This window comes from Jaculus jaculus, chromosome 2 (assembly GCF_020740685.1).
Source record: "Jaculus jaculus isolate mJacJac1 chromosome 2, mJacJac1.mat.Y.cur, whole genome shotgun sequence".
Lineage (NCBI taxonomy): Eukaryota > Metazoa > Chordata > Mammalia > Rodentia > Dipodidae > Jaculus > Jaculus jaculus.
This window is the reverse complement of record NC_059103.1, coordinates 28,412,293-28,439,437: the sequence shown is the minus strand read 5'-3', so window position 1 is coordinate 28,439,437 and position 27,145 is coordinate 28,412,293. Positions and strand designations below refer to the sequence as shown.

At 38.2% G+C, this 27,145-nt stretch overlaps 1 protein-coding gene across 14 annotated transcripts in view; it reads right to left on the bottom strand.

Moving 5' to 3' along the window:
* Ptprm (protein tyrosine phosphatase receptor type M) overlaps positions 1-27,145 on the bottom strand; it is an 849,143-nt gene that overhangs the window by 457,458 nt on the left and 364,540 nt on the right. For all 14 annotated transcript variants that reach the window (XM_045144750.1, XM_045144751.1, XM_045144752.1 and 11 more), the window contains 2 exons: positions 26,266-26,440; positions 21,439-21,732 (listed from right to left, as the gene is read on the bottom strand). In XM_045144750.1, the coding sequence (XP_045000685.1) occupies positions 21,439-21,732; positions 26,266-26,440 (469 nt within the window). The remainder of the gene's footprint in view (positions 1-21,438; positions 21,733-26,265; positions 26,441-27,145) is intronic.

Genomic DNA, 27,145 nt, shown 5'->3' with positions numbered 1-27,145 from the left:
AGCAGAGACCAAGAATCACTGGGGTCCCACATGCTCCAAATCAGTGGAGAGACTCTGACCCCAAACAGGACCTGCAATTTTTAAATTTTAAATAAATTGTGCATCCTCACAGAATGGTTGCAAAAGCAAACAAAAGAAAAATGGTGGAAAAGGCCAACTAATCTTAAATGCAGTGAGCTCCTGGTAGACACAGAGGAATTGCCCTGACAGGTAAGTATCTCAACATGTTAAAAAAACCCTCTCTGGTTACAGCCATACATTCAGTACAACTAACTGTCCCACTTAATATATGTGCATTTTATCCAGTCTGACTTGACACCTGAGATTCTTATTGTCCTATCCTGTTCCTGAATCAGCTCTAAGTCAGGGCTGAAGGCTTTCCTTTCAATGATGCAGAAAGCAAACCACTCAGATAGTCACAAGGTGAGATGTCTCCATGAAAAGAGACTCACTACTCACTGTACAATTGAGCAAATTACCTTATTTGGTACTCTAGTCTCTCATTTACCAGGCACTGAGATGTATGAGTCAGACAAAGTTATAAAGATCTAAATGTTACAGGCATGGTGGTATGTGGCTGTCATCTAACATTTGAGAGACTGAGGCAGAAGGACTGTGAGTTCAATGACCAGCCTGGGCTACATATGTACCAAATAAATAGACAAACTCATTTTGTTTTCTTTTCAAGTGTATGTTACCAGGAACTGGGAAGGGACTGAAGTTTTAACCACCATTCAAGCAAATAAGTGAGCCTGACATTTTCATATATGATAGTATAAAGACAGGTTCCTGGGCCAGAGGTTTCCTTCCTGACTATTCAGCAAGGAGTTGTGAGCTTCCTGTTCTTGTGGTATACTCAGATCCCCAAAGGCCCACAGAGTTGTCACTGAGGTGTCCAAGTGGATAATGTGTGTGAAGCTGAATTGTATCACAGCAGAAAGGCCCAGAGTTTAAGGAATCAAAATGATTTATTATAGAAGAAGGCAAACTTGCCTGCCTTTTCCCAAAGGGAGACAATATCGTTCCTATATTAGATAGTGCGAAAGCTTGTCCTATGCTTGGAGGGAGATCCTATATTTACTTCCTAAGGCTATTTGCCACACAAATACCTTTAAAAATACCATCTCATATAAAGGTTTTCCGTGGCTCTGCTTGTAAGATGTGTCCAAGTGTGTGAGACCCACAGAGAACTGCATCCTAGCACTTCAGGTAACATCTTGTCTTCACTATAGCTAGACTCAAGCTCAAATCCATACTGAATCTGAAGAATGGGATTCTGGGCTGGGTAAAGTTGGTAAAGTTGTTGCTTACTATGCACAAAGCCCTGAGTTTGATTCCGAGCTATGCATAAAAGGAGCATGGAGGTATATACCTATAATCTCAGCACTAGGCATGAAGATTAGAAGTTCAAGATTATACTCAGCTATATAACAAATTTGAAGACTCCATGTGATACATGAGACCCTGTATCAGAAAAAAAAGAAAGAAAAAAGAATAAGGCCTGGACAGATGGCTCAGCAGTTAAAGGCAGTTTCTTAAAAAGTCTTATGGCCTGGATTTGGTTTACCAATATCCATGTAAAGCCAGATGCACAAAGTAACAGTATTTGGAGTTTATTTGCAGTGGCAGAAGGCCCTAACATCATGACATGCTCATATCTCTTTCTCTCAAATATATAGATAAATACAGCATACTTGTTAAAAGAATGGGCCTATAATTAATTGATCTCTCACAGATTCTATTTTTTCTACTAAAACCAAGATATTTAAATTAGATGAAAAGTAAGGTTCTTCCCAAAAGATCTCAATTCTGATTCATACACATTAATGAATAAACTAAGCACATTCATTTAAGATCAGAAATAAATCTGATCATTTTCTCAGTAGTCTTCTGGCTTTAAATACTGCATTTAATTTATCTCACTTGTACACTGGACTCTGTCAGTAGCTTTCTTTCCTCTTCTGCTCATGAATCATCTCTCATTTTTTCATAGATTCTGTTTGTTAGAACAGATGCATTAGGTTCACAGCAAACTAGAGCAAAAGGCATGCCCGCTACACCTCCCCTTCCCCATAGCTTCCTCTATTACCAGCATCTCTCACCATACCTATTTATTTGCTTCAGGTGAGGAACCTACATTGACACATTATTATCACCCAAAGCCCCTGGTTTAGAGTAGGGATTCTGTGATACATCCCATGAGTTGTTACAAATGTATAGTGTCATGTATCTACCATTCCAGTTTCATGGCATCCTCTGTGTTTCCCTTCCCATCTCTCCCTATCCTGCCATCCCTGGAAACTATAGGTGCAATTATTACTTCTCCTTTTGTACAATGTCAGGGCAGGAATCAAGTATAATCAAGCATGAGTTTAATACTGCAACTGAACTTTTAACTAGCAACATCAAGATCACTTAGGAGTTAGTTAACAATGTCCTGAGCTGGCTTTCCTTAATCCTATACTGTCACAAACATTAATGCTTGAGAATAAAAATATTAAAATATTACAGTTAATACTGGTCTTTAATGGGCTGAAAAATTTTATTTCATATTTGGGGAAATATTCCTTTGTGCTCACCCCAAATAGATATGAACAAACCAAACCATGTTTCCCTGTTGCTTTTTCTTTTATTACTAAATATGGACATATTTTGTATGATGTTGTTGAGCTCCATTATTTCCCTGTTGATTTTCTGCTTGGATAATCTGTCTGTTGATGATAGTGCAGTATTGAAATTTCCAACTATGATGGTGTTGGTGTTTATTTCTGTTTTATTGTTGAGTAGATTTTTATGGTTTTATAAACTATGGTACACCTGTTTTTGGTGCATATATATTTATGATTGTGATGTGCTCATGTTGGATCATTCCGGTGATGAATAAGAAATGACACTCTTTGTCCTTTTTGATTACTTTTGAAGTTTATTTTTATCAGATTTTAATTTAGCAACAACCAATTGTTTTTATTTCCATTTTCTTGGAATATCATTTTCCAACCTTTCACCCTGAGGAGGTGTCTAGCTTTAGTGGTGAGATGGGTTTCTTGAAGCAGCAGATAGAAGGTTCTAGTTTTTTGATCCATCCTGATAACCTGTGTCTTCTGATGAGTGAGTTAACACCATCAATATTTATAGCTATTACTGTAAGGCTTGAATATCCCTGTCATGATGAGGTGTTTTATGGGGTTTAGTGCTTTCTTGTGTTATGGACTGTTTTGATCCTGGTCTATTTTGGTTATTTTGATCTTCTTCTTATTGGTTCTTGAGAATTGTTGTTTGACTGTTCTGTGTGGAGTATTCCCTGAAGTATTCTCTGTAGGTTTGGCTTTATGTTCATATAATCATAGAGATTTGATTTTTTCATGGAAAGTTTTTCTTTCATCATCTATTATGAGGAATACTTTCACTGGATAAAGTAATTTGTGTTGGAAGCCATATTTTTTTCAGATTTTGAAGTGGTCCACTCCAGGACCTCTGAATTTCAGGGTTTCCATGGAGAAATATGATATAATTCTGATGGGATTGCCTTTGTATATTGTGAATTGCTTCTTCTTGTTTCTTTTAATACTCTCTCTTTATTTTCATTGTTAAAAGTTTTAACTATGATGTGTCTTGGAGAGTTTCTTCTTTGTTCCTGCCTGTTTGTTGTTCTGTGGGCTTCTTGTGTCTGGATGGGCCTCTTTATATGCAAGATTCAAAAAATTTTCTTTAATAATTTTGTTGAGCATGTTCTCTATGCCTCTAGTCTTGATCTTTTCCTCCTGGTATACACATGACCAGGATATTTGGTTATTTTAGGGTTTCCCACAGTTCCCTCATATTCTATTCACTTGACTTTTTGCATTCAGCAACGTTTTTGGCATCCTGATAAATTTTTTTCTGTTTTTACCTTTCAGTTCATAGGTTCTGTCTTCCACATGAGTTAGTGAGTGGTTCTAGAGAGGTTTTTATAATTTCTATTTGAGCTTTGTTTTCTATTGTGTTATTTTGTATCATGTCCATCTCTTTTTTGAGGTACAATTTCAATTTGAGTTCGGATTTTCTTGATGCTTTCTGGAGTTCATTCTTGCATTTGATCAAGTCTTCATTAAGCTTAATCAACTGGTTGTTGAAGTCTTCCATTTCTTGGCTTAACTTCATTTATTCATATTTCTTTGGAGGGTTCTAATGTTTTCTTCAATCAAGTTAAACCTATTGTCAAAGGCTGAACACTCTAGGAGATGATTCTGCTCAATTTCATTGATACGATTTTAGATCTTTGATAGTTTACTTCAAGTTTAGTGATTTTTTTCTTTAAATCAGGGTCTCACTGGTTGTTGTGTTTTCATTTTGGAAATGAATTTCTGTTGATTTCTCCATGATTTCATTGGAGGCTTCCTGAAACCATGAGCCAAAATAAAGTTTTATTTCCTTAAGCTGTTTCTGTGAAGTATTCTGTTACAGAGAGCAGAAAAGTAACTAAAACAGAAGGTATTTAAATCCAGTTATGACATCTCCTCTGTGTCCACAGGGGTGAGTATGGTAGCTGGCTTACTGAGTGGGTTCTTATCACATAACTTTCAAAGGTAAGAAAGTACAATTTTATTTGAGCATCATTAAAAAGAAATGAAACCTTCCCTAGAAAATTGCTCAGCTCTATAGTCCTTTCTCTTCAGTTCTTTTAAACCAAAATTTTGTTGATTACATACTAAGTATAAAATTAACTAAAATATGAAATGAAAATATAGAAAATACCCTCTAAAATAAGGCTTGAAAGTAATAAGTAATTAAGGAAAAAAATCATACAATGTTTTAATTAGCTAATATAACTGCATATATAGATACTTTCCTGGAATAAATTAATATCTATTTGGATGAATTAGATTTCCATGGTAATTCTATCATATAGTAGTATACTGGAACAGCCCTAGATGACATAACTAATACATTGGGCTAGATAAAGTATGACAACATCTATAATAACAAAATAAACCATAAGTAAAGTCACCCCAAATGTGGCATGAGGAAAATGTTTAGCGATCAGACAAATAGCTGAGAACCCTATACTACATATGCATGAGTTAAAAGGTGAAAAGATTAAGCTGGGCGTGGTGGCACACGCCTTTAATCCCAGTACTTGGGAGGCAGAGGTAGGAGGATCGCTGAGAGTTCGAGCCCACCCTGAGACTACAGAGTATATTTCATGTCAGCCTGAGCCAGAGTGAGACCCTACCTTGAAAAACAAACAAACAAACAAACAAAAAAAAAAAAGGTGAAAAGATTAGAAAAGCAGAGTAAAGACAAAATTAGACAACTTAATGATGAGGAAATATAAAAAATCTGACACAAATGAAAATGGGAAATGCAAATTAAAATGTAACATGCCATTAATTTTCAACCAATAGATTAATAAAAATGCTTAAAAGTTCATAATCAAAAACATGCCAGAAAATCATCATTCTCACACCTTTCTGGCAAAGTATAACTTGATACAACCATCTGGAAGGTAAGTTAGCTTTTACTAAACTCTTAAATGTGTATGCTGTAGGTTCAGCTATTTGACATTTAAACTGCAAACTACTAAATGAAAATATAAGAAGATAGGTCTATAGGTATTTATAGAAGTATTTCTTTTAATATATACAATAAGCACCCTACTATAAGGAGAGGAAAGTTTGAATATAGAGGGTGTCCACATTCCAGAACAACAAATAACATAAGTTAGAATCAGTTCAAATAAGTTAAGTGGAACTAGTTAAAATAGGTTAAGTAGATTAAAATTGAATTAGATCTTGTAAATTGTACTATACTACAGAACTAAGGAGATGTTCAGAGTGATGACAGAATGAGAGAGGTGCAGGTGATATTTTTAACAAGGTCCCATTTAGTTAGACTTACTAAGAAAAGAACAGATAGTGATGTGGCAGAAAACAAATGTAAAAAAAGATCTACCTGAGTTTGGATCTGATACATCCCCATGTGGTAAAGGCTTCCTCTACAGCTCATCTCTCCAAGAGGCAGGGGAACTTTCAGAAGCAGGACAGAGGAACTCTGATCAGTGGAGGAATGTCTTCATAGCAAATACAGAGACCAAAGCTGCCACTACTTTCTCCTCTCCTTTGTTCTCCTCCTTTTCTCTTTCTTCCCACCCTCCTCCTCTTCCTTTTCTTCCTCTTACCCATTCTGTGTGTCAACTATTCTGCTGGCAGCACTAGCTCCTGTCATGCTGTATAGGCGCAAAGCAACACATTCAGCTGAGCATCCACTGGTAACTTGAAAGCTATTAGTGCAACTCAACCTCTTCTCTGTGTAAATTATTTGAGGAATTTGTTATAGTGATGAAAATCTGACTAATACAAAACTCACACAGATCATTCTCCCAGGAAAGGGACTAAAGGTATTCTTACTATTTTGGTACCATACATGTCCATATTTTTTTCTTTTATGACATTCATGGCTACACTCATTAAACTCAACCATGAACAAATGAAACATTTTTTATAGTAAATTCACAATTCAAATTAGGAGAAATATAGTTTAGATAAAGGATAGTAACATGCCAATATATAATGTGTAACCGGAATACGTTTTCACATTTATGTCCATTGTAAAGATAAATTATGTTGGCAAGGATTTTCAGTGGCAACTATAAATAAGTGTCTAGAATCACTTGTCTAAATTTATAACAAAGAAATACTGCTATTTGGTCAGTAGAAATATATTGCCTGAAGACTTTTATTTCTTGTGTAACTCATTCTATTATGACAATAAAATGTCTGCAAGACAATCAATTTTGATCAAACAGTTCTATTATTTCCTATTTTAATAATAAGTATATAATCATGCTTCCTCATAAATTGTCTCATATTTGTAGTTTTAATTTCATTAATATTCATTATTCATTTTAAAGCTTTCTATTCACTTCCAATTTATTCTAGTAGGTAATGTAATTACTCATTCCATATTTTTCTTAAATTAACTTATAAAAATGCTACTCAAACAAAGAAGCATGGTTAACCTTCATAAACTAAAATTTTGACATATAATCAAGCTTTCATCGAATTTACAGCATCGTATTTACAGAAGAAGTGGGCATATCCAAATGGAAGACAAAATGTCACAGAATATGCTTCTGCAAATTTCATTTCAATGTGAATGGGGACAAATATCCTGGGGGCTGGTTTGTTAAGAGAAGTGAATCTGGCTGAGGGAGAATGGACAAAAGCATATACGACAGAATGTAGAAAACAAAACCTATCTGGTTTCCAATGTGTGACACTGGCTTTGGCCATGTGGTGCTACAGATTCCAGGCACAGCACATGATACCTGGGATGGACGGAAAGCATGAGTGAACTTTTCCTAAATGGTCTGAAGACATAAAGTTATCCTGAGACAAGCTTCTTTTGATCCTTATTCAAGGGTATAAGGTACATATCTATTAATTACTTTTTTCATTTCTGTGACCAAATACCTGTCAAAAAATAACTTAAGGAAAGATTGATTTTGGCTTTTGGTATGAGTGTGCAGTCCATCATGGCAGGAAAGGCATGACAGCAGGAGTGATGCTAAGCTGTGGCTACAGGAGTGTAAAGCTGCATGCTCACATCTAGAAAGATCAGAAGACAGCAAGGAATGCAGGTGCTCAACTGTATTTTTCCTTTATCCATTATTTAGCCTGGGCCCCAAGCCCACAGAATGGGGGCATCCACACTTAGAATGGATCTTCTTTCCTCTATTAACCCTTTTAGGAAATGCCTTTAAAGACATGCCCAGGCATATGTCCTAGGTTATTCTAAATTGAATCAAGGGTGGCTCAGAATAAATCCTCAGTGGGAAGAGATTTTACTCGGTGTCCAAAAGTTTAGCGTTCAAGCATCAGGACTGTCTCTAGTCCCACCAAATAGGACTGCTTTTCTAAAGGTTTTCACATGAATAACCAAAAAAAGACAGTCTCTTAAGTCAGCTTGGCCTTGCTGCTCTAACCAAACTGTTACTATTCAGCTTTAAATGTTTCAGAAAACTTTGGACATATTAAAGACTGGGCCGTGCCCTTCCAAAGGTTAACAGTGCTGAAAATATTCACAATGTCCATGGATAACTATATTATGTCCACTACCACTGAACAGCAACATTTCACACATGGCTAAACCAGTCACACATGTTCCTACTTCCTTTACTAGCCTTTAGTGACCTGGGGTCACTAAGCTGTTTTACAGTCTTATATCAACTGAAAGAACAAAAATAAAGTGTTCCCCCAGGTTCACAGGAGCATGCGATCATTTCCTGGTTGTTTCTTAAAGATATATATGTATTAGATACGTATCATAAAGAAACAGAAAAATGATATATGACTGTCATATGAAACCCAGCCCTTAAAATTCTTACTACAAGGTTTTACCAGAACAGTATGTACCCTTTATAACAGATATTAATTTTTGAATTTTTAAGAGTTTGATAGCAGGTCTGCCTAGGAATCTGAAAGCACTAGGTTACCAGGTTCTCTGCCAGCCTGAATCCCGCATTAACAAGTACAGTTCCACAAGCACTGTGAGGAATAAGGTGCTGTTGTTAATACTACATTGAGCAGAAGCATTAGGAAATGGGCTTGGGAAGAAAGAGTAATTTGTTGGGGACTTTTAGTGGTTAATGTCAAAACAAGCATTCAATCCTAATCAGAAGGGTAAAGTGAAAGCAAGTTCCCAAGTGGAACAGAGTCCTCTCTGGAGGTTCACAAAGACAATGACAAAATTAAAGCATCTGTGATCATTCAAATTGGTCAATGATGTTCTGCTATAAAAAAAAATCAAAATTCAAAAGTAAGCAATAAGTATCAACTATGTGGTGGAGCCCAGGGTATCAACAAAGAGAAAAAAACTATAACCCTATTGGTTCTAATCAAAACATTAATCATTTTTCTTGCTAAATCTATCAGACATTTTAGGAATGATTTAGATGGCTCAGAAACTTTTTAGAAATGGTGTAGAGAAGATCAATATAATTTAGATCAAAACTAGCTGAAGGACGATATGTTAAAGGTTAGCGCCTATCCCATGGCAGTACTGAGAGGGAGTGGACATTGGACAAGTAAGACCTAGTGGAAGAAAATCAGATACCCGAGGGTGTGCACTTAAAAGCAATACTGGGAACACAGACCGTCATCTTTCTCCTTCTCTTTCCTTCTCAACTCCTGGAACTCATGCATCTACAGTGAGGTCCAAACCTATCATGAGTTATACACTTGCTATATGCCCCATCAAAATGGACTAGGCTGCCTGTGGCCACAAGACAATAAGCCAACTACACATGGCCTGAATCTTCAGAAACAATGAGCCAGTATCAATATTTCCTCCTTATAAGTAACCTAAGGTATACTGTAACAATAGCAGAAAGCTTATGGATACTAGATGTCTTCTTTTTTTCTAAATGATACTTCTGAAGAACACTGAAGGATTCTCAAACATAATCTTAGAGCCACATTCAACACACTGAAATTAGTACTCAATTAAGGACCAATGCAATGGTGTTTCCACCAGAGGCTGAAGAAATCTAAATACCATACCAAGAAGTCTAGCCAAGTCCCTAACTGAAAGGGTTCTGTGACATTTCTTCTGTGTCAGACGACCCACCACAGAAACAACAAGGCAAATCCAGTTTCTCTTAATTTTATCTAAACCCATAGTTTATTCAGGAAGTTACTGTCCCAGATTTCAAAGACCATACAGGAAGATAAGAAATACCCTCATTTTCTATAGGCAATAGGTCTGCATGGCCCCATACAGAGAATGACCACAGTATGTCAAGAGTTACTGGGTAATAACTTCAAGAACATCCCACCCCATCTTTCCACATTTACAAAATAAACTTTGAAATCACACCTACTTTAATGCTTCCCTTCTTGGTGCTAGGATAAAGCACACACTCAAGAGCATCTATGATTTCAGGCTTACAGATTAAAGAAGTTTCATTATAGTGGGTATTGCAGTCAGTTTCATATTGCTGGTAGAAATCACCTTAGCAAGAGCAGCTTGTGGGAAAAAGGTTTATTTTGGCTTACAGGCTCAAGGGGAAGCTCCACGATGGCAGGGGAAAACAACAATGTGAGCAGAGGGTGAACATCACCCCTGGCTAACATAAGGTGGACCATAACAACAGGAGAGTGTGCCAAACACTGGCATGGAGAAACTGGCTATAACACCCACAATCATGCCCCCAACAATACACCACCTCCAGGAGGCTTTAATTTCCAATTGCCATCAGCTGGGGAACCTAACATCCAGAACACCTTAGTTTATGGGGACACCTGAATCAAACCACCACATTCCACCCCTGGCCCCATAACTGATATCCATACATATTGTAAAATACAATGCATTTAGACTAACTTCAAAAGTCCCTATAGTGTTTATCAATCCCAATGATGTTCATACATCCCCATAGTCCAAGATCTTTTAACAGAGCCATAATACCAAAAAAAATTCCCCCACAACCCATAATGGCACATTATAATTATTCACACTGCAAAAGATTGCACTGGGCATAGCAAATAAATATTCAAGCAATACATGATTTAAACAGGGGAAATACCAAACTCTGTAGCTCCAAGTCCAACAACTCTAGTTAGTGACAAAACTCCCAGTCTGATAACTCTAACCAGCAACAAGTCTCTGAACTTTCAATTCTGCCGCTCCAGCTATCATATTCACAGTCATGGATAACTTCATCAGGGCTGGCAGCTACTTAGCAGCCATCTCATGGTCCTGGCATCTCCACTACAATCCACGGTTCATCCTTATGGCCCCATGGGGTCTCTATGCAGGCAACCAGAAAACCTGCTTCACACTGCTCATGGAAAACACAAGACCATGTTTCAAACTCAATGAACCTCTTTCCAGCATTTCTTATACTCTACAATACCAGGTAGGGGGCCTATTTGTTAGTCTGGGGGCGGGGGTGGGGGTGGGGTGGGAATAAAGCAGACTTTGAAGAACTAGACACTCGTTGAGTACTCAGGCCCCTCCAAAAGAGTCTACATTCTTCCTGTTGGCCCAGTGCAGGTCAGATAGCCCAATCAAAAAGGTTGTAATCTCTCAGTTTGCAGGTGAATGGGAAACAATTTAGGCCTAAAGATTTCATTTTATTTTTCTGTGCCATATCCCTCTGCTCACACCAGTTCATTTCTATGAAAAACCACCCTGCACAAGTTCTCAGGACATGGCTCCAACAGCAAGCCTCTTACACAAACTGCTTCTGGCCCAGTCCAGGCAAAGCTCTTTCTCACCCTTATAAGCCAAACCTCACAGTCCATAGTTCTTATTGCATTCAGGTCTCTCAACTCTAACCAGAATATTCCATCAAGCTGTACTTACAGCGCTGCAACCCCACTCCTGGTACCACTTTACTATTGCAGTCAGGTTCTCATTGCAGTAGAAACCACCTGACTAAGAGAAGCTTGTGGGAAAAAGAGGTTTATTTTGGCCTATAGGCTTGAGGGGAAGTTCCACAATGGGAAGGAAAATGATGACATGAGCAGAGAGTGGACATCACCACCTGGCTATCATAAGGTGGATCTTAGCAATAGGAGAGTGTGTCAAATACTGACATGAGGAAACTGGCTATAACACTCATAAGCCTGCCTCCAATAATACACCACGTCCAGGAGGATTTAATTTCCAACTGCTGTCAGCTGGGGAACCTGACATCCAGAACATCTAAGTTTATGGGAACACCTGAATCAAACCACCACAGTGGGGAAGTCATGCCACAAGCTATTAAATATCTTGATGGAAGTAGTCTAAGTATCGGGCTTGGAGATGGGTTAATAAACATTAAGGTCCATCCCCAGTGACACACCTTCTCAGGAAGACTCCATCTCCCAGTTTGTTGTCACCATCTATGGATTGGATATAAGGCTTAGTCACAAATACATGATGCTATGGGGAGCATGTCACATTCAACCTACAGACTTGTTGAAGTAGTTCTATTCTATTCCTGCTCTGCCTTTGCCTCAGGGCTCAGGCTTAGGGAAAGGGCCCAATCACTGCAAGCAGCAGTGTTGGAGCCTGAAGTGTTAGTTATATAACTCTGGGGAATGAACAGCTGTAAGAAAGGTAGATTATAATGAAAAAGATGCCATATTACTAATACAGTTCTGTCTTACATACATAGTGCCATGCACTCCAAAGTAAAAGAGTTTACCTTTGCAGTCTAATGGGGATGTTCCTTCTAATGTCCTTCTAATGTTCAACATTTTAAAAGGTTCTTAATGGTTTAATGTGTTAGAAATGCATTAAAAGCATATTGCCCTTTGGCAGAGCTGTTTTAGAATTAGAACAGATTTATTTTTTTCTCTTGTAAATAAACTTAAATTAAAAATAAATTATGTTCTGTTCTATTAGGTCATTGGCCTTTATCAGTCTGGAATAACAGCCATATTGAAATCAGCTCCCTCTTTCTCCATCGTCCCCAAGTCAGGAGTGCAGGTCCAAACACACACTGTAATGGCAGTGACCACTGTGGACACAAACATGAATCCAGCTATCCTTGATGTAGGAGAACTAATGTGACTTTGACAGGCTCTTAACTGCAGATCAAATCCATACCAACAATGGTATATATATTTTTTATCCCCTAAGAAGTGACGAAGGATAATAAGCAAAAGCTAGCACAGAGGCAGCCTGCAGATGAATGCTGCAAGATACAGTGTGAGCTTCATGTACTATTCTCTTGCCAAGAACTGTATCACTATTCACTTCTGCTATACAAATTTTATTTGGGTATATTTAAAATGAGTCACACTAGTATCACAGAAAGGAAATTAATATTTCAAAATCAATATAACCCAAATCTTACAATATTTAGATTGGATCTGGTATGCCAGAGCATGCCTTGTATGGACTCAGAGAGACTCTAAGAGAAATAGTGATTCTTTAAATTTGTCATTAGCACAAAATTATTCCCACTGTTGGAATGCTAGCTCTTACACTGAATGAAACTATCCTCATTTATGTGAAACCCTCATGAAAAGTAATGTAAACGACACATAATAGTTATACAAGTATATTTAATTCAAGCAAAAAAAAAAAAAAAAACAACACCTATTTCATGAAAATCCAGTGAGAAACAAAGTTGTCAACCATAGTATGTTGGTGTACTCAGCCTTCCACAGAGCAAAGTATATATCCAGGAAAAGAATTCCCAATAGAGAAAAGAAGACCTGATATTTTTTTTCATAGAGAACAGTATATTAAGTTGCAAGTCACTGCATGTCACCAAAGAAATGAATTTTAACATAATGCATATCCCACCTTTTTTTTTTTGCAAATATGCATGAGGCTCTAATGAGGTCCATAAACAACAAATACATGCCTTTGAACATAGACATAAAACTGTACCTACATAATAGAAGGTTATAAAACACTTCCTACAGTTCATTCTCTATAAAAACAAGACACAGGCTGTCAGGGCATCTCACACGCCAACAAAGTACTTCAAGGATACTTGCTTATGTTTCTACTCCTTATGAACACAGCCATGCATGCTCTATTACTTGAAATCTGTCTAAGTCATGAAGGTGTACCTTTAAACCAAGAAATATTAATTTCACTGAAAGCCAAATAAGTCCTTAACATGTCAGAATAATTCTAAAGAATTCCATGAAAATTACAAGTGGGATACTTAGTAGATTTTAAGAAGGGAAATTACTCTTTATCCAAATACATGCACTTGTATGAATCTTAAGGGCCACTTTTAAGTGCAGCTTTTCCTTGTTTTTCATCAGGGGAATTGAATGAAATGATGTAATCGTACATGATATAACCTGGATGGACCTGGGCTCTGTGCTAATTGGAATATTTATTCAAGAAAGAATAAATCTTTTAGGATTCCACTTGCATGAGCATATTAAGGGAGAGAGGTGGTTGCCAGAGACTGCTGAGGGGCAATATGGAATTCATTTTAACCAAGGCAGAGTTTCCCTTTGGGAAGATAAAACAGTTTTAGAGATTAATGTACTCAACAATACTAAAGTTGCACCCAGAACTGGTGGTAAATATATGCTCAATGTATTTTATCACAATAAAGAACAAAGAAGAAGAAAAAATATAATTACTGTTCCTTTTTCATTTTCACAACATTTGTCACTACCTGATACTGTATTACATTAGATATACATTTGAATGTGCATGTATACTGAGCACCTCTACTCCATTCCTCCAAAACCATCAGATGCATACACTCTAAAGGAAAGACTACTCTGTAGTCTCTGAGCTTGTAATGATACCTGATGCTCAAATAAATGTCTTATGAGTATTTTTAAAAGGAGTAATTATTCTTTCATTCCAATATGTAGTTACATTAATCCTAAGGAACACTCTTGAGCTCAATTTTTCTTTTCATATTCACCAATCTTAATTGTTCTACTGGTGTTTATCACCATTCTTTAACTTCTGGGGCAAGTTATTAGCAAATCACTTACCACAGTTAACCAACAATCAGCACACATAAAAGCAATATCCCCAAATAAAACACATTAAAAACCCGCTGTGAAAATAAATCTAACATCATTCATTTTTCTATTTCAAGTAGCTACCATTAAATGTCTTTATACATGCAGGATGCTCATAATCATAACAATATAATGTATAATATAAATTGCAAACTAAGTTTCATTTTGTTTAACTGGATGCTGAGGTAATTTTCATTCTCTCAAGTTGTACAACTATGGCTGAACAGCAAAGCTGGGAAGTCATTCTCTATGTATGTTAAGATATGAAGCTAGCTCATGACTATAGCTGTACTATATAAACCATGAAGCTAGCTCCTGGCTACAATTATTTTTAAATAACTTATGGGCAGGGCTTGTCATAATTTCTAAAATACCTTTATGGTTAAGATCTTAATCTGATGTTCAAACACTTCTCTGGTGTTACAGGGGCAGGTGCTGCTGCCTCTGGTTAGAAATGAAGAAGTGGGTAGAATCAGAACTGATGAACAATTAGATCATACCGACATGTATAGCCTGTGCCTGTAACTTGGTAATAACTGTCAGAAGCAACAGAATCAAGTGTTCTGCAAGGAGCTGCATACAATACCTGTATACTATACCTGACCAGGAAATAACAGTGTCCTCATGAGGCATGGAGCAGTCGGCCAGTAAGTGTTAACAAAGCCATTTTAATGTCAGAAATAAAATAATGTCGTGGGTGATACCACAGCATGGCATCACACGACATGACAGGATAGGTCACAGTGCTGCATAGAAATGGAGACACAGACCTTGGCTAAAACAAAGATGGCAGAATGAGATCTGTCAAAGAACCTCATGACCAATGCTAGAGAATTCCATGAACTCATGATATCAAATAGTGGTTCTCAGCTTTTAATGAAATTAGTATTTCTAAAAGGTCTGGGTTAACAAGGTTGGGCTTTCAACATCAAATTCATTTGAAAGAAAAGTTACTCAGTTACTCAGAAGGCTGATGCAAGATGATTGCAAGATGAAGGCCTGCCCGGGGTACAGAGTAAGTTAAAGGCAAGCCTGGGTAACTTAGGAAGAAACCTACCTCAAAATAAAAAAGTTAGGGGCAGGAGAGATGGCTTAGTGGTTAAGTGCTTGCCTGTGAAGCCTAAAGACCCTGGTTCGAGGCTTGATTCCCCAGGACCTACATTAGCCAGATGCACAAAGGGGTGCACGCATCTGGAGTTCATTTGCAGTGGCTGGAGACCCTGGTGCACCCATTCTCTCTGTTTCTCTACCTCTTTCTCTCTCCATTGCTCTCAAATAAATAAATAAAAATAAAAATAAATAAGAAGGTAAAAAGGAGTTGGTTGGAGGTGTTGGAGGTGCAACTCAATACTAATAGCACTTTCCCAGTGTTGGTGAGGCCCTGGGTTCAATCCACTGTAACACACACACACACACACTTAAAATGTGGCAGTTATACACACACACACACACAAACTTTTTTGAAAGGTGGCAGTTAACTTTGCTTGATCATTTGTTCTAGGCACAGCTCTGTTCTACTCACCCTCTATGCATTGGCTAGTGAAGGCTTTGTAGAAACACTTTTAAGATGCATAACATGGTTATCCACATGCCTTATAGGTAAGGCAAGGGTTGTACAAAGAACAATTTTCCATGACCACAGGTATATCTCAAGATAGTATTAGCTCAACCATGGGCAGTTGGTCCCTGAATCTGTGTCTTCAACTGCCAAATCTGGCTACAGCATCCACCCACAATGTGGATTCATCAATGAAGTGATGTTCTGATGCAAAATTGACAGCTAATCTCAAGAAGCAACCTTCTAATGTAATCTATGCAGCCATAATAGAAACACAGACATGCTTCCTACTCTGTTCAGGTTTGGAAAGGTCACCCTAGACTTCCACCAGTCTGCACAGCTGTGAGCTGTGCTTGATAAGCATGATTAGGGAGTACTTGGGAAAGGATACGATCAAAGTGAAATTGGAAGGCTTTCAGGCTGAAAAGAATATGATGGATCATTTCCCGAGAAAGGGAATAACAACTGAATCACAAAATCTTCAGTTCAGCCAGCCCTGTGATTTTGAATATAAAAATCACCTTCTACAATGCCAGGTACCAACTAAATAAATCATCCCCAAGAAATGTACTAGTCTTCTTTTTATAATTTTTTTTTGTTTATTTTTACCTATTTGAGAGTGACAGAGAGAGAGAGAAAGAGGCAGATAGAGAGAGAGAATGGACCTAAACAGCAATGGTACCATAAAATTCTACTTCCTAAAAGGCAGACCAAATAGCTGAACCTTCACTAGACCCTTACAGGAAACATCTGAACCATAAGACACTGGAGAGGGTAGGATCAAGTCTAACTTAAATCTTCTACATTTTCCCTCCCTCCCTCTCCCTCTCCCCCCTCTCTCTATCCTCTCTAACTCTTGTATATTAGTTATCTTTTTCCTCATTTTCTTAGTGGGCACTGACCTGTAACCCCCACTACCAGCATGGGGCTATCATCCACAATGAGCTTTTGATCAGAGAAACCTACAAGGTTTCCTAAAAGAATGACAGACTTCTGTCAGAGTACTTGATGACCCACCAAAGGCTAGTGGTAAGACCCTGTTGCTGAAGACTCCATACGCAAGTGACACGTTAAATGGAATGGCATGGCTGGAAGCCAGGAGAGAGTCAGTCCCCAGACAGTCAGCGTGTCTAGGGCCAGAAGGTGCTACATGGACGACTGGGGGAAATGACCAATGGTCTAACCTACTTAGCAACAAATAACCTGTTGTGATGCCCACACAAGTGCAATAGTGGTGCACAGCCATGGTGGGGAACCAACTGCTCTTGATTTGGCTAACTGATCCCCTCAGTGGTACGGAACCCATAGCTGGAGCTGGGAAACAAGTCAGAACCATATCCAAACATAAGCCCACTCTCCAATATCAAGCTACCATCAATCATGGGATACAAGAGGGCCTACACCTATTAAACTCTCTATTAAAAAAGTAAGTGTTATATCAATTTTCCGGGTGCTAACTTACTCTCTGTTGGAGAATCTGCTTCTCTTTTTCAGATAGATGCAGATCCTAAGGAGAGAGCTGCCCCATCATACCTCAAAAAAGGCCCGACTGAAACTAAGGAAAATTGGTGAAACAAACAAGGGTGCTCTTTTCCTGATGAACCGGATATCAGCACAAAGGGAAAGAAGAACAACACAAAGAAAAATCAACTCCTACCATCCAGAGAGCCACAGCCTCAGAGGCCCCCAACACCTCATCACTGAAGCAGACCAAAAATGTACCCAACATGGCTCAGGGAAATTTTGCGGAAGAGGGGGCGGAAAGAATGTCAGAGTCACATGTTGGGTCATGATATGCAGAGACATCATACCAAGAACTGTGGGCTAACTCCACAATGCACGACCCATTTACATCAACAAGGAGGGGCCATTGGGAGGGGGTAGGTCATGGATGAACCTAAACAATGGTACCAAAATGCCTGTATTTGCTGAAAACTAACAAATAAAAAAAGAAAAAAATAAAATAAAATAAAAGAGAGAGAGAATGGGCATGCCAGGGCCTCCAGCCACTACAAACTGAACTCCAGACACGTGTGCCCCCTTGTGCATCTGGCTAATGTGGGTCTTGGAGAATCGAGCCTCAAACCAGGGTCCTCAGGCTTCACAGGCAAGTGCTTAACCACTAAGCCATCTCTCCAGCTGGAAATGTACTATTCTTAATGACTGGGCTCCCTTTCAATGGCCAAGTGAACCTACTGTGATAGCTAATATCAATTGTTAATATGACAGAATTTAGAATTACCATGGAAACTAATCTCAGTTGTGAGGGATTTTCTAGATTAGGTTAATTGAAATGAGATGAGCCATCCTGAGTCTGGGTAGTACCTTTTTCATGGGATGAATTTCTAATCCAAATAAAAAAGAGAAAACAAGGGGTTAAAGGAAATGGTTCAGTGGATAGTTTGCTGCCCAAGCCTGAGGACCTGAGTTCAAGTCTCCAACATCCTAGTCAATTTTGGCTGGGGGTAGGAGTCTGCATGTAATCCCAGTTCTTGAGAGGCATAGTTAGGGGATCTATGGGACAAACTGGCTAGATAGACTAGGTATAGCATAGTGCTCTGGGTTCAAATGAGAAATATTACCTCAATAAATAAAGTGGGGAGTGATTGAGGAAGACACCTAACAGCAAACTATGTCCTGCACACACTTGCTCCCATACATATATAAACACACTGCAGAAGAACGAACACAGCACACAAGCATATGCATGCAGACAAGAAGAAGGAGAAATCAAGCCAAGCATTAGCATTCATTCCTCTCTGCTTCTTGACTGAGGATGCAATGTGACTGGCTGCTTCATGCTTCTGCCACCATGCCTTCCCTGCGATAATGGACTATAAACTCACCTGTGAGACAAAAATAAATCCTTCCTGCCTAAGCTGCTTATGTCAGGTTTCATTTTCCCACAGTAATGAGAAAGGTAACTAATGCGGCCATCTTTCCACCACTTCTCAATGGTAGAGCAAGGTTCTACAACCTATCTGATTTGGGTGAGCCTCTCTGGGCATTAAGTTCTTCTGTGCTGTGCTCTATTTAAATACTGCAGGGTAAATTTCCCAGGTTTACAAAGTCTATGACTTGCTCTATATAAACACTGTAAGTGTTTATAAGTGCTCACATATCATATGAACAACACTTTGGGACCAATAGCAGGTTTTAAGTCTGTAATTTGCAGTGCCTGTCTTTTCCCCTTGGTCTTCTTTTGACAGCTCCACACAGATCGTAGCTTTTGCAGTCTTACCTGCATATTTGCTGAGCAGGTTCAAGAAAGGGCAAGCTGTCTCTCTTCTTACACTAAGTCATCTCATGAATTCAATTTCTTCACCCACCTAACATGCCCCCCTTATTTTTCAACTTTGACCCCCTCACCTAACATACTTCCCTCTATTTCCTCAATTGCAGCCCTTCAGAAACATTCTCTGCCAGTACCTGACACACCAGGAATGCTCACTTTGAACACTGCTGCACTTAAGCAGGAGGATGACGGGGCTTCCTTGCTATACTTCATTGCTTAGCTGCAGTTTAATTTTTTTTTAATTTCATTTATTTATTTATTTGAGAGCGACAGACACAGAGAGAAAGACAGATAGAGGGAGAGAGAGAGAATGGGCGCGCCAGGGCTTCCAGCCTCTGCAAACGAACTCCAGACGCGTGCGCCCCCTTGTGCATCTGGCTAACGTGGGACCTGGGGAACCGGGGTCCTTAGGCTTCACAGGCAAGCGCTTAACCGCTAAGCCATCTCTCCAGCCCTGCAGTTTAATTTTTAAGGCCGTTTGTTGGTGTGCAAAATACTAACTCAAAATTGTCTTAAAAGACACTGCAAATATGTTGCAAATGATGCCCTGTCTCTGAGAGCTATGCATTTACCTATTATGCAGTGCTATGAAAAGGCTTCCAGTAAATACACACAGGCATTATAATAGGGGAACTATGAGAGAACTATAAGGGACTGGGGAGGTCCTTTTTTCAGAATGTTGTGTGAAGAACCCAATTCTGGAAGAGAATATAATCCAGAGTGAAAGAGGCTGCAAAGGGGTATGGGGTAGGGAGCACAAATAGGATGCATAAAGTCGCCAAAGGCCTAGAACAGGCTGATCACTGCATATGATGGCATGATTGCCAGGAGGAAAAAAATAAACCCATCGTCTTCACTAAAAAAAATCAATTTTTTAAAGAAAAGAATTATCTTTTAGAAAATTATACTTATAGAAGCAGTTTCATCTACGTTACAAAAAATAAAATGAAACACCAGCAAATGTTAAAGTTAAATAATTTCTCCTACTATTAGCAGATAGGATAAGGTGGTAAATAAAGACCCCACAGCTCTTTTGAGGGGCCAGTGGTTCCAAAGGTCTCATGGATAACAGAAACCTCAGATGCACTTCTGTATACTTTACGGGATTTTGCAGGCCTCACAAAACTAATGCAATGGAAATTTTATGTAAAGTGTAGCTACACTACTGCTAAGGGAACAATGACAAGGAAAATGTGCATGTTCTTTTACAGATGTATTTTTCTGAATATTGTCAGTCTAAAGTTTATTGAATCTACATTTGCAAAATCCATGAAAACATATTCTTTTAAAATGAAACCTTGGTAACTGTCTCATTAATTAACACAATCTGGAGAGTTAAGGAACTCCATCACACTTTAAAGGATCTCTTCTGCTCAGTACACAGTACAAGGACTCATGTCCATGATAAAAGAGTACTTTAGGCTCCCAACTAGTGTAACTCTTCCTCCCAAAGACCCATCACTCAGAACAAGCCTATAACATCTTACCTTCCTTCAGATTCTGATTTTTATAAAATGTAATATTTCATTCTCCATCATCCCCATTCTATTTAAGCAAAAGAATGACTTTGGTACAATTAGGACTTTATAATCCAAGAACTCAAAGACTGCCCTGCAGCCAACAAATCATTCCTACTTATGCTATAAGTGGGCTGCCAGTCACTGGCCAGCAGCCACGTCTCATATACTCATCAATAAATACAGCTTTTAAGCTCTATGAGAGAGTCTATTATTCCAATGCATCCCTCCCTCAAGTGATGAGAACATCATCTATGAACATTAAACAAAGGCACAAGACAAAGATGATCTGACCCATTAGCAGATGTCATTGAAGGAGACAGTCCCTGTTATCCTTAGGGAACATCACATTATAAACTATGTGACATCTAGAATAAGATGCAAATTAAACATAGAAAAACAAGAAATAGAGGCAATCAAAAAGTCTTCAAGTTCATGAGTCCTGATGTTCCCAAGCCATTGGCCTACTGATTTCCTTATGGAGATTTTTATTACCACACAGGATGCTCAGCCTTATCTTGAACCCAATGTTGATGTCAATGCTTCAAGAGACTGACCACTGGGGGAAGGTCTCTTCATACTTACCAGCACACTTGGTTCTTGTCCTAAGAGCTGGTCCAGGGGATCCAGTGCCACCTTCCCCTGGCCTGGTGAGGAGCACACTAATTTCATATTCTGTGTCTGGATCAAGGTGTCCAATTTTATAACTTGTGGAATCCACTGGCTGGCGGTCATTCCAGCTTCCACTGGCTGTGCAATACTCTACCTCACGAGCCACAATGGGCCCATCCCCATTAATGGAGTTAGCATTGAGCTGTATCCACAGGTAGGTGGCTCCCACGGATGCAAGCTGGGGTGGGGCGATGGGAACAGGTGGTTCTGAAAGGCAAACCAGACAGCCATCTTTTAGATACTCTTATCTTCAGTCTGAAAAGAAGTAAACATGCATCTATAATGAAAATGGAGAAGACACTGACATTCTGGGCATTAACCAGTGAGAGGGGCTTTGTTTTGCTTAGTAAGAATAAACATAGTGGCAAATATTTTAACAAGCTTCACAGCTGTAAAACAAACTACCTTCAAAAACCTAATGAGCTGGGTACTACATATCAGCTACCTGGAAGGCTAAGGCAAGAAGATCACTTACGCCTATAAGTTCATAACCAATCTAGGCAAAACAGCAAGACACTGTATCAAAACAAGGAGTTAGAAATGTTGTTCGGTTGGCAGAGTGTCTGGCTAGCATGAATAGAGACCCAAACTCAATCCTCAGCAGCTCACAAGCTGCCCATCACTCAGGAAGCAGAGGCAAGATAATATGGAGTTCAAAGTGAGCCTCAGGTATACAGGAAGTCTGAAGCCAAATCAGAGTTCATGAGAGTCTCTAAAATAAAACTTAAAAATATTTGTTTGCAGCATCAAGAGTGCTTGGCATGCCCACACATAAACTCACTAATTTGCAGTATGTTCACATATTAAAGTTCTCAAAAATTTTTAAAAGTTAAAAATTGAGTTTCCTTACATTCATATTCCTAAGATGTCATCATTTTAAAAACACTGCTGAAATTATAGCTATTTCTGGGATGACTCATTCCCCAAAGCTGTCACAATGGGCTCAACTAAGTTGGAGGAAAGTGAGCATTCAGACAGTAAGTCCATTCCTACTATTGCTTCAGAAACCTTCAGTACTACTAAAGCTGAGAGTAGAAAGAAACACTCCAAATCAAAAAGCACACTATGCTAAGCTTGATAAAGTCTAAGAAATCAATAGCAAACACTGTACAGCCTGAGGGTCTCTCTTGCACTGTTTATAACCTGAGATTGTCTCTTTCTCTTTATCATTGTCTGAAAAGGGGAAGATAAGCAATCTTACCAGTTTAGTAAATCATTTGTCCACCATATCAGTTAAATGTTAGTTGAATTACCCTCTAGTCACCAAATAAAGCCATTCTACATGCTAATGTCACTTAATAAGTTGTGAACATACATGATCAATAATATCTCTGTACAAATTACATTTTTGTACTGCAATAAGGAAAGAATGTGATCTAGTGTTGTTTTTTTTTTCATGGAAGGAAAGGATTTATTTTGGCTTATAGTTATGAGGGGAAGAGTCCACCATGACAGGGAAAGTATGGCAGGAAAAGGAAAACTAGAGTCACATCAGCAGGGAGGAAGTAGAAAGAGATGCATGCAAGTAAGATGGACTCTAAACACGCCAGGCCTACCCCCTTGGCATGCCTCCTCTAGCAATGCTCCACTTCCTTAAGGTTGAAAAACTTTTCAGAACAGCATCACTAGCTGGGGATTAAGTACTGAAATACATGAGTCATTGGTGGACATATTACACTCAAAGCACCACACTATTTTACATATAACTAAGAAAAAAATGACTTTGAAACAAAAATTTTCTCATGTTCCAACAGGTGGCCCCTTGTTGGTGGTTTTACCTTTTTAAGTCCTAGTTTACCTATGCAGATGTATGGATATTATTCTAGCATACAGACATAAATCCACTTGCCTGCTGCAACTTCCCTTGCCCTCTCACAGGGCAAACACAGACAGCTGAACTCAGCCTTGCTCCCTGATGAGTGACAATATAGGGAAGCTGGTTTGCCTGAGTCTTCATCTGACATGACTGAAGGTAGATTCCTACACCAGATGAGAAACCAGCCACATCAATTGTTTTCATTGTCTTTCAGTGTCTTTGTTTCTATATTCAAGGTGTGATACATCACACTGATTATAAAACACTTCATTAGAATGAGTCAAACTAATTTTGAATGAATTTTTCTTAAGAGATTTCACGTGTCATATGTATGCACGAAAATATTTTCCTCATTGTTTTAGACACTTAAACTATGTTTTAAAGAGTTCTGTCCTAACTTATAATGACTTAACATTGAGAGATTACATTAGTCAATTATTTGAATCAAGACATGCAGTGGGACTTATATAATGCAACATAAAGCTATCATATCTGAAATATTACCTAATTACTTTAAGTCACAAATGTGAGCCAGGGTTTCTGAACTGCTTTTCCAAACACAGCTCAGGGCAAGGTCAAAAGTGTCATGAGTACACCCCCACAGGAAACTGTTATTACCACCCTAAAATAGACATGGCTTTAAGGCATTTTATCCAAAGACTATTTTCTATATCAGTTAAGCATTAAAAACAAACAAACAAACAAAAAAAAAAAAACTCATAGGCTAAATCAAATGAAAGATTCAACTAGAATCCAGAAACAGTCATTCAAAAAGATTTTTGGCTTATGGAAGAATCAACACAAAAATAAGTCAACATTTAAATTTTGAACAAATATTCACAAAAGGAATGAGGAAGGACCTCAATTCATACAAAGTAATAAAAAAAAAAAAAACTCTCCCTCTCCCCTCTCACCCCGACACTCTGTCAGTAAGACTGTACCTCAGGCCTCCCATGCATGTTAGGTCATTCTACCACTGAGTGTGTATGCAACTCTTTCTAATCTTTCTTTTTTTATTTTGAGACAAAATATTGCTAAGTTGGCTAGGGTAGCCTTGAATTTGCAATGCATTTGTCTCAATCTCCTGAGTAGCTCAGATTACAGTCCTTTGCTCACTGCATGTAGAGGTCAGAGAACAACCATGGTCTGGGTCCTCACTTTCCACTTTATTTGAGGCAAGGTCTCTTATTTACCACAGTTCAGTACTCAAGCTAGGGAGCCAAATACTATCTATCCTACAAGCCATCTCTCCAGCCCCACTATAGCTTTTATAATGGAAACTATGCCTGATGATATTGATTCTACATGGAAGTGGCAGAAGGATGGAGGGAAGAAGAGGTGAGCTGGCATTTTTATTTTTTACAAGTTGGAAAGGTAGTCCTGTTGTGTATTCCCAAGTGAAAACTATGGATATACTAGCTCCAGCAGAAAGAACACCTTCTGTCTTCCTCCTCTCTATCAGGGCCTGATATGCACCAGCATCTTACTTAGCACACTCCTGGGTATAAGAGGGAAGCACACAGTTGCTCTCTGCAACTAACAGCCATCAGTTGTAGGCAACATTATATATTTTACATATAAGGGAATAAATGCACAGGGAGGACACATCTCTGCCTGTTCCCATTTATCCAATGCTGGCATATAAACCCAGCTTTCATTAACACTGCAAGAAAAGAGGAAATTTGCTCTTAAATGTAACAGTCCATATTACAGTAATCCATTTGATGTTCTATGCTTTTCTTTTCATTTTTTAAAAAATATTCTTAATTTTATTTATGTATTTATTTGAGGGAGAGAAAGTGGGAGGGAAGAAAAGAGGGAGGGGAGAGAGAGAGAGAGAGAGAGAGAGAGAGAGAGAGAGAGAGAGAGGGAGAGAGAGAGAGAGAGAATGGGTGCACTAGGGCCTCCAGCCAATGCAAATAAATTTTAGATGCACACACCACCTTGTGCATCTGGCTTAGAGGTGGGTACTGAGGATTCAGACTGAGGTTCTTTGGCTTTTCAGGCAAATGCTTTAACTACTAAGCCATATCTCAAGCCTGGTGCTCTATGTTTAACAAATGCAAAGCAAAAGTTTAGATAAAGGCCACATAGTTGGAAGAGTAGCTCAATGGTAAAGGATATGTGCCTTGAGTTTCACCTCACATCACCAAAACAATTTAAACAAAATCATGTAAAAATTAAATAAAACATAATATGAGACACCATTCTCTTTTCATAAGAAAAACAGAAATGGCCTTCTGTAGTTGCTTAAAATACTACCACTATAGTACATCTTCACATCCAAATTATGCCATCTGGCACCAAAATTGTCTCAGCAGCTTTAACGCATATAATTCTCTGCCCATAAAAATACATTAAACCAACTAAAGGAAAGTTATTTACCTTCTCTTTTTTCCCTCATTTCCTACTTCTTGAATATATTGACTCAATTTTCCAGTCATGCAAAATATTGTAATAGAGCCTAAGTGGAACATTATGAATGTTAAGACAGTATTATCAATATGGCTTATGTGATATGAGAGCATTTTTATGTGGACACTGCTTCATTTTATTAAACTCCCTGCTATCATCAACACTGGTGAACATTTGAATTTTAAGTGATATTCCATCAGGAAAAGTTTTATTTCTTATTAAAAAAAAACCTTGTAGGTTATATGTAATCTGTATATATAGAGCAAGAGCTGGCAGAAGACCTTGTCAAGAGCACATTCACTGCTTTGTACATAACGAAACCATCATAATGCATATTTTTCAAAAATATTGCTGAAATAAAAAATTACTTAAAATGCATTCTATCAATATAGCCTAACACAAAATCATGGTTCAGAAACATGGTAAGTTTGAGATTAAACAAATCATGAACTAACAACCACAAAAATATCTATTTAATAGGCTATTTGTGTGTATACAAAATTACATACCTTTAACTACCAATTCTGCATAGTTTGATATCCCAACACCTCCTTCTGTTTGAATCATACAGCGGTACTTCCCAGCATCTCGCTTGGTTGTATTCACAACATTAAATGAAGCTATGAATCTTCTGGAACTAGTCACCTTTATTTCCTTTAGAGGAGCATCTCTGACATCAATGCCCTGTATCAGTGAGTGTGGGGAAACAAAAAGAAGCAACGTTATCATAGTGTAGTCTATCAAAACAATAAGATACCCAATGGCACAATATCAATGTCATTTTCATGTAGATCTCCAATAGGTTGCATGGACAGTTGTTTCAGTCATCAAGAAAACTGCAATTCTGTCCAATCAACAAACTGAAAACTAAGGGAACAAAGTTAAGAATGTAGAAATATCTCCTTCATATCTCTTATACATATTAATTATGCTAAATTGGCTACACATAAGGAAAGAACAAGGCACATGGAAACCTTGTTTTGATCTCTATCAACATTGAATCTTCTCATAACACTTTATATTTTTATGTTTAGTTTAAAAAAGTCACCTACTAGCTTATTATGGGCCTCAATTTGTAAGTGGACAAGAAAACAATGAACAAAATTAACACTGAAGTATACAATAAGAATTGCAATATTTCCAATAAATTGGCCTGTTTGGTTGAATATAAAGCAAACAAAAGTAGTTGAGTAAGCAAGTGTGGTGGCTCATGCCTTTAATCCCAGCACTCAGCATTCGGGAGGCAGAGTTAGGAGGATTGCCATAAGTTCGAGGCCACCCTGAGACTACATAGTTAATTCCAGGTCAGCCTGGACTACAGAGAGACCCTACCTTGAAAAACCAAAAAAAAAAAAAAAAAAAGGAGATGAGTAATAAATATTATCTGAC